Source organism: Belonocnema kinseyi, chromosome 8 (assembly GCF_010883055.1).
Source record: "Belonocnema kinseyi isolate 2016_QV_RU_SX_M_011 chromosome 8, B_treatae_v1, whole genome shotgun sequence".
Taxonomy (NCBI): domain Eukaryota; kingdom Metazoa; phylum Arthropoda; class Insecta; order Hymenoptera; family Cynipidae; genus Belonocnema; species Belonocnema kinseyi.
In genome coordinates, this window is record NC_046664.1 from 65,961,792 (window position 1) to 65,970,844 (window position 9,053).

The following is a 9,053-nucleotide window of genomic DNA, read 5'->3' on the forward strand; positions in this document are numbered from 1 at the left end:
ATTTTATTCAGAATGCAACTATTTCAAATTGAAGAAAAGTGAAAATTTATTTTTAACAGTCGAATTTTCAATTTTCAACGGTTGAAAATGTCACTGTTGAAAAATTAACTATTTTGGTTGAGAAATTTTGGTTAAAAAATCAGCTGGTAAAAATTCTTATGTTTGGATTAAAACTTGAAGAAATTGAGGTTGAAAATTAACAATTTTGTTCTAAATTCATTCTTTTTGGTTGAAAATTAAATTTTTGTTCAAATTCAAGTATGGCAAATTGATGAAAAGTGAAAATTTATTTTTCAAAAGTAGAATTTTCAATTTTCAATTGTTGAAAATTTAACTACTTCTTATGAATATTGTTAATAATTTCATTTTTCTTGGTAGAAAATTAATTTTTTGTGAAAATTGATTTTTTTAACTGATAACTTCTAAATAATTGATTAGAAATTTATATTTTGGTAGAAATTAATACTCTACATTTTTTATTTAAGGTTTAATTATTTTTTTGAAAACTAAACCATTTTGTTAAAACCTTATTCTTGTTGGTTGCAAATATAGCTGTTTTTTTTCGGTTCAAAATTAACATTGAACATTTGTTTCTGTTTACGTGTAAATTTATCTTTTTTCGTTGAAAATTTAACCATTTGTTTGATAATTCATGTATTTGATTAAAAGTCAGCTTTCTTGATGGAAATTTAAATTTTATTTCAAATCAAATTATTGAAAATTGAAGAAAAGTGAAAATTAAATTTTCAAGAGTAGAATATTTAATTTTCAACTGTTGAAAATTTATCTGATTGTTGAAAAATGTAAATTTAACAATTTTGGATGAAAATTCATCCTCTGCGTTTAAAATTGTTATTAATTCATTCCTTGTTGGTTTTAAAATCAGTTGGTGTAAATTTATTTTTTACTTTTCTTTACAAAAAAAAAGAGGAAAATTGAATTTTTAACCGTTCAAAATTGGACAATTTTGGCATAAAATTTAAATATTTGATTGAAAATTAATCTGTTTAAGTTTTAGATTTAGAATTTCTGTTTTGGTTGAAAATTGTTAATAATTTTATCTCTTTTTGGTGGAAAATTAATTTGTTGTGGATGAAAAATGAACTTTTTTGTTAAAAATGTAACTGTTGTGTAAAAAATCTCTATGTTTGAATTAAAACTTGAAGAATTGAGATTGAAAATTAAATTTTTGTTCAAATCCAACTATTGAAAATTGATTTTTTAACAGTAGAATTTTTAATTTTTAACTGTTAAAAATTGTTAATCATTTTTGCTGTTGTAGAAACTGATTTGTTCAAACTGATAACTTATTAATAATAGATTAAAAATGGATATTTTTGTAGAAATTAATACTTTAAATTTTTTACTTAAAATTTAAATATTTTATTAAAACTTTATTCTTGTTAGTTGAAAATTTAACTTTATTTTCGCAAATTCTACAATCTGGTTAAAAATGTTCTTTCTTTGCTAATAAATATTTTTTCTTAAAACTTTAATAAATAATGCTGGCTGAAAAATTCAAATATTTTTCAGAAAATGTCTTCTTTTTCAAATCAAAATTCTCTTTAAAAAAAATGTCCATCTTCATTTGAAATATGCGTTGAAAACATCAAATATTCTTCAAAATTCGTGTTTCCTGCTGGATTAAAATACAACTGTTTTTTGTAGAAAATTCAAATACTTGGCTAAAAGAATCATGAATTTTATTGAAAATGCAGTATTTCAAAAACTTGAAACATTTTCCTTTTTCGAGGGATTTCCCTAAAGTAAATTATTTACAAAATTTCTCTTCTACTTCTTCTATTACAATATAAAAAAAAAATTCGAATCATGCTGACAGCGAACGAAAACCAGTACATATATAGAATAATTTCTATTAAAATCTCTTTTATTTTACTTTATTTTTAAAGAAATTAATTTCATTAGCCTTCCTTTTTTCAGCAACCTTAAAAAACAATGACTACTTTTACTTTCATCGCGAATTCCTCAGACGAATTCGCTTTGACCTTCTCTTTCCGTGCAGCAGATTCTTCTTGATTCGTTGATTTTCGCACTTTTTACAAATCTTGACGACGTCCGGCCGACTCTCGTCCGACCTTTGCAACGAAAACTCTTTTCGGCAGAATTTACAGACAAACTTTGTCACCCCTTTGCGCCTCTCGTTGCCCCTCAACTCTCTCTTTGGATTTAAATTTTCCGCAGACGAGCCGCCGCGAGTCTTCACTTTTAATTTCACATTTTTCGTCTTCTCATCAGTCGATCTGTGATCCTCCCTCAAATGTTTCGCAAGTATCAACCCACGCGAAAATCGCAGCCCGCACAATGCACACTTGAACTTGTGAATTTTAATTTCACTTTGCGTCGCTCCTTTCACACACTTTTCCGCACTATTTTCCTCGTTTTTCAGAAAATTGTGCCGCTCTCGAACGTGCCTCGAGAGTGTCGAAGCCTGGGCGAAAAATGCCGCGCAATGGACGCACTTGTGATAGCATTCGTCGTCGAGATTGAATCGAGACCCGGTCAGATTGAATTCTATTCGGCAATTGCCATTTTTTATTGTTGTGAATTCGAAAGTCGATTTCGGCAGTTTTGCTTTGCCGATTGCCTGGACTTCACAGTCGTGACAGGCGTAAGTTTTACCGAGGGGACGAGCTTGATCCTGCAAAATTATTTCTGAAATTATTCGTCAAACCGAGAAATAACGCGAATTTACTTCTGATCGCAGAAAAATTCAGGTTTTCATTAATTTAGTCATTTTCGTCAATTTTGGAAAAGTTATTCCTACTTTATCTACATTTGTAGGGCGTACAGTTGGATGCAAAAGTTTCTGGCAACAAAAAAATCCGTTTTTTCCAACAGTAGGATTAGAAAATTCAATTATTTGGTTGAAAATTAATCCATTTCGGTTGAAATATCAATTATAATAGTTTTCGCTGAGAATTTCTATTTTGACTGAAAATTACAAATAATAAACTTTTTTTGTTTAAAATTCAACAACTTGGTTAAAAATTTATTATTTTTTTTTGTCGAAAATTTAATTTTCTATAAAATAATATTGAAAAAAAGTTAAAAATTATCTTATGAAAAATTAATATCGAACTATTTTGGTTCGAAATTCATCTGTTGTGGTGAACCTTTTTATTGAGTGGTTCCTTTTTGGTTGAAAAGTCAGCTGGTGAAGATTCATTTTTACCCTTTCTTTAAAAAAAAAAATGAAATTTTCAACAGTTCAAAATTAGACAATTTTGGCAGAAAATTCAATTATTTTCTTTTAGTTGAAAATTGTTAATAATTTATTTTATTTTTTGGTGGAAGATTAAGCTTTTTTGTTGAAAAATGAAGTTTTCTGTTGAAAATTCAACAATTTTGTTAAAAATTCATTCTTTGGTTGAAAAATTTGGTTGAAAATTAAATTTAGTAGTAATTAAAATTTAAAAAAAGTGAACATTTATCTAATAAAAAATGAAAATGTAACCATTTTGGTTGAGAATTCATCTGTTATGATATAAATATTTTAATAAATGATTCCTTTTTGGTTGAAAAGTCAGCTGGTGAAGATTCATTTTTAACTTTTCTTTACAAAAAAAAAAAAATGGAAAAGAAATTTTCAACAGTTCAAAATTGGACAATTTTGGCAGAAAATTCAATTATTTTATTTTGGTTGAAAATTGTTAATAATGTATTTTATTTTTTGGTGGAAAATGATGCTTTTTTGTTGAAAAATGAACTTTTCTGTTGAAAATTCAACAATTTTGTTAAAAATTCATTCTATGGTTGAAAAATTTGGTTGAAAATTACATTTAGTAGAAATTAATATTGAAGAAAAGTGAAAATTTATCTGATAAAATTTTTTTAACTTTTTTGTTCAAAACAATGAAAATTGAATTTTCAACAGTTCAAAATTGGACTAATTTGGAAAAAATTCAATCATTTGGTTAAAAATTAATCGGCTTTAATTAATATATCAATTGAAATATTTTTACCTAAGAATTTTTCTGCTCGTTGGAAATTGTTGATAATTTCATCTTTTTTTGGTGGATAATTAATCTTTTTTTTTTTAAATAAACTTTTTTGGTTGAAAATTACATTTTATTCCAAATACAATTATTGAAAATTGAAGAAATGTGAAACAGTGGAATTTTCAATTTTCAACAGTTGAAAATTTATTTGATAAAAAATAAAAATTTAACCATTTTGGTTGAAAATTTATCTGCTATGGTTAAAGAATTTAATAATTGATTCCTTTTTGGTTAAAAAGTCAGCTGGTGAAGATTCATCTTTAACTTTTCTTTTCAAAAAAAAATAATAATAATGAAATTTTCAACAGTTCAAAGTTAGACAATTTTGGCAGAACATTCAATTATTTACTTGTAAATTAATCCTTTTTAGTTGCAATATCAATTCTAATATTTTTCGCAGCGAAATTTTCTTTTGGTTGAAAATTGTTAATAATTTATTTTATTTTTTGGCGGAAAATTAATCTTTTTTGTTTGAAAAATGAATTTTTCTGTTGAAAATTCAACAATTTTGTTCAAAATTGATTGTTTTTGGTTAAAAATTATATTTTCTATAAAATAATATGGAAGAAAACTGAAAATTTATCTGATAAATAATAAAAGTTTAACCATTTTGGTTCATTCAAATCGAAGAACTTTTAAGTATAAATTATATTGAGTATAAATTATATAAATCTTAAAAATTGAACTAAAAAAAAAATCTTTCAAAAATATTACAATATTATTTATCTGATTGTGATTAATACTTTTCAAAATTCAAAAAGCCAAAATTATTTCTTTAGCAATTCTGAACAAAATTAAAGATAATAAAAATGTAATGTTTTCCACTCTACAACTCAAAAAATTTTTTTTTTTTAATTCCTCCCTTAAAATTCAGAAAACATTTTTAATTTAAAAAAAGGTAACTAAAATTACCAAAAAAGAATCAAAATTTTATTTTTTTAAAATGAATTAATTTAAAATTGAAGAATTTTCAATAATTAATCAATAATTAATTGTTCAAACTTTCAAAAATATATTTTAAGTTAAAAAAATGAACGATCAGAAATAAAGACTGAAAAATGACAATTTTTAAAAGATTTACGCACCTTAGAACGAACCACTCCAGCACAGGATTTTCTGCACAAATCGCAACAGTAAATACTTTGACGAGTTATGGCCATAACATGAAGTTGAAATTTTTCTGCCATATTAAGATCCTAAAAAAACCATTCAAATCATATTTTTAACGCCAGTTATAAATAAAAAGAAATTAAATGTCAAAAAAATTTAGATAGATAAGTATTAATGTGGCGAAATTAAAGTTTGGATGGTTTATAAGTAAAAAATGGGAAGAATTCAAATACTATGAATAATTTTACGAGTTTCGTATGTGGTAAAAGTTGAAAAATCTACAACTTTTTACGCTGAAACCCGAAAATCTTCTAAACAAAATTATAAAGAGAAGCTACGCGTACTTACAAAAAAAGTTAATTATGTAATTGTTTATTTAAAAAGAGTTTTTTTATAGGTGAACAACTTAAATTTTACACAAGTAAAATTTATACAAAACAATTTGTTAAAAAAAATTTTCAAATGGTTGAATCAAAATTAGAATTGTTATTTAAGAGTGATTTTTTTACACAAATATGAGAATAATAGGGGAATATATTAATTTTGTACCAAAAGAGATGACTTTTTAACCGAAGAATATTGTTTTTCAACAAAAGAGTTTAATTTTCAAGTTTAAAAATAATTTTTTTTTGAAAACTTTTCAGTTTTCAACACAAAAAGTTGAATTTCAATAAAAAAGTTTGGTTTTCTGTCAAGCACGATAAACTCCCAAGCAAATAGTTGAATTTTCAATCAAAAAGTTGCCTTTACAATCAAGTAGTTTAACAACCAAGCAACAAAAAAAAAAGAGTTTCCGAAAAAGAATTCAGTCAATAAAGAAAATAGTTTTCTACCAAAAAAATTGAATTTTTAACTAAAAAAAGACGAGTTTTCAAAGAAATAAATTAATTTTTAACTAAAAAACATAAAATCTCAGTAATGATGGAATAATTACACTTTTAGCTTTCAAAATCAATAAAAAATTCCAACAAAATAGTTAAATTATCAACCAAAGAAATATTCTTTAAATTAAAATTATGAACATTCAATAAACAAATAAAATACAAATTTTTTACCAAATAGTTGAAGTTTCTTTTTTAAAACAACATTTCAACGAAATACATGAATTTTCAACTTTTCAATGAAAAAGAATAAATTTTCCAATAAAAAAGTTGAATTTTTTAGGAAAAATGACGAATTTTCTTCCAAAGACGAATTTTCAAGAAATCAGTTGAATATTCTAAAAAAAAAAATTAATTTTCAACAAAATAACTATCTTTTCCATCAAAGGAGATGAATTTTCAACTATGAATATAATAGTAGGCTTTTAAATTTAAAAAATTAACATTCACCGGAAAAAGATCAATTTTTTTTATCAAAAAAGACGAATTTTCTATTTAAAAAATGGTACAAATGATCAACGAATTAGTTTAAGTTTCGATAAAAAAACTTTTTCAACAAAATAATTAAAATTTTAAATTAAAAGAAATTAATTTCGAATAAAAATTATAATGGTTATATTTTACAATTAAAAAAGATTTAATTTTCAAACCAAAAAGATGAATTTTTAATGAAAAATGGAAGAATTTTCTTCCCAAAAAGAGGAATTTTCAACGCAAAAGTTAAATATTCTATGAAAAAAGATTACTTTTTAACAAAATAATTAAATGTTCAACCAATATGAATAAGAATTCTCAACTATAAATTAAGTAGTAGAATTTTCATTAAAAAAGAATTAACTTCCAGCCAAAAAAGATGAATTTTCGACAAAAAAAAAGATTAATTTTTATTGAAAAAGGACGAATTTTCTTCACAAAAAGACGAATTTTCAAGGGAACAGTTGAATTTCCGATGAAAGAAAGATTTTTTTTAACAAAATAATTAAATTTTCAACGAAATATATGAATTTTGAACTATAAATATAATAGTAGACTTTAAAATTTAAAAAAATTAACTTTCAACCAAAAAAGATCAATTTTCTATCAAAAAGGACGAATTTTCTATAAAAAAAAATACAAATGATCAACGAATCAGTTAAATTTTCGATGAAAAAGCATTCGTTTTTAACAAAATAATTAAATTTTTCAATTCAAAGAGATTAATTCCGAATCAAAAATATAATGGTTATATTTTTCAATTAAAAAAGATTAAATTTTCAAACCAAAAACATGAATTTTTAATGAAAAATGGAAGAATTTTCTTCCCAAAGAAAAAAGAATTTTCAACGAATCAGTTGAATATTTTGTGAAAAAAATTACTTTTGAACAAAATAATTAAATTTTTAGCCAAAAAGATGAATTTTCTATTAAAAAAAATATACAAATGATCAACGAAACAGACAAAAGAGGTCAATTCTGAACTAAAAATATAATAGTAGACTTTTTAATTAAAAAGAATTAACTTTCAACCAAAAATTTTAATTTTCTATCCAAAAGGACGCATTTAAAAAATACGAATTTTCAACTAACCAGTTCAATTTTTGATGATAAAACATTATTTTTTATAACAAAATAATTTAATTTATCAATCAAAAAATATGAGTTCCGCACTAGAAATAAAATGTTAAGATTTTTCTATTAAAGAGAGTGAGCTTTCTATTTTGCTTTTATAAACCGTTCTGTAGTTTGAGGTTATGTAATACGATGCATAAAATAAAAAATTTGCATAAAAAAAATCTGGGGTCCTATTTATTTTATTTTCGTCGAGGAAAGAAAAATCTAGTTTCCTTACGATTAAGGCATTTTATAATGCTCGAAAAATCCCCCTACCCCCAAAAAAGCTTTTTTTCGATTTAATCCACAAATTTAAGGTTATGTAAGGGGTTGAAAAGTGAAAAAAATTGAAATTCTTACCTTATCGCAAACGTTGCAACCCATTCTGTGAATATCAATATGCGTGAGAAGATGTGCTTGTAGTAATCGTTCACTGGAAAAGACAATTTTACAATCTTCGCATGTCAAATATTTCATAGCAATCAGTTCGTTTACATTCGCACTCTTGTTGTCACTGAAGTAATTCTCCAGAGAAAATGGTGTTTGAATAATGTCAGATTGATTTTCCTCCGAAGATGGGAGAGAAGTTTCATTGGAAGAAAAACCTTCGCGAAATTTAATTTCATCCTTGATTTCATCACTAAATTCCGAGTTTCCTTCAAACTGGAGAGGATCTTCATCGCCGAGGAAATCTTCAGTGGGTTCAAGCTTAATGATTATATTTTCGACATCTCCGGAAACCACAGCATTTTCTTCTTCATTCTCCATTCCCAAATACGTAAATACAAGAAACAGAACTTCAAAATCACTATCTGTTTGTAGATTTATCAGATTTTTCACACACGAATATAGGTTATGTTAGCTTGAAAAATCGGGAACTGTTTTACACTTTTGTCATTGTGGATTTCAACAAAAACACGATCACATTTCAAGGCTGTTGAAAATTGATTTTTTGAGGAAATAAGAAGTGGGAGATAAAATTTGTTCCCATTTTTACACGTAATTATGGTTTAGAAAATTTATTTGTTAAATTGTTCAGTATTTTGGGTGAAAAATAAAGCATAACAAGTGAAAATAATCTTGCTATAATTCAAAACGTCACAAAACATGGGTTGAAAACGGTTTAGTTGTGATGGTTTTCAGTTTGTCACTTGTCATTAAACTGAAGTTTGTTACTTATCTTCCGGTGCTCTAGTAAAAAAAATGATAATACTAATTCATCCCGCCTTCCGTGTGATGGCGGCCGTGTTCTTCGGCGGGTAATTTAAACTACTTTCTTTCTTCCCACCACCCCCCTTTGGTTCAATTCATCTCTTTTTTTATTCAAAATACAAATATTTTTCTGTTCAAATATCTAGAATATTTTTCGTTGACGATTCATAATTTTAGTTGAAAAATCATTTCTTTTCTTTACTTGAAAAGTTGAAAACTATTATTTTTTTAATTTGTTCTT

At 25.0% G+C, this 9,053-nt stretch overlaps 1 protein-coding gene across 1 annotated transcript; it reads right to left on the reverse strand.

The window, feature by feature from the left end:
- Positions 1–1,785: 1,785 nt before the first annotated feature.
- On the reverse strand, positions 1,786–8,755 carry LOC117178906 (zinc finger protein 235-like). The gene is made up of 3 exons (XM_033370446.1): positions 7,961–8,755; positions 5,105–5,215; positions 1,786–2,659 (listed from the first exon to the last, which is right to left on the reverse strand). The coding sequence occupies exons 1-3, from the start codon at positions 8,366–8,368 to the stop codon at positions 1,973–1,975; spliced, it is 1,206 nt and encodes a 401-aa protein (XP_033226337.1). The 5' UTR covers positions 8,369–8,755; the 3' UTR covers positions 1,786–1,972.
- Between the last annotated feature and the right edge of the window lie 298 nt (positions 8,756–9,053).

Bases quoted from the DNA above. Each gene is read 5' to 3' on its own strand.
- LOC117178906 (XM_033370446.1), bottom strand. From the start codon at position 8,368: ATGGAGAATGAAGAAGAAAATGCTGTGGTTTCCGGAGATGTCGAAAAT. The intron at 5,216-7,960 runs GTAAGAATTTCA...TGGTTTTTTTAG, and splicing joins GTTGCAACGTTTGCGATAAG to GATCTTAATATGGCAGAAAA. The intron at 2,660-5,104 runs GTGCGTAAATCT...ATAATTTTGCAG, and splicing joins CTGGAGTGGTTCGTTCTAAG to GATCAAGCTCGTCCCCTCGG.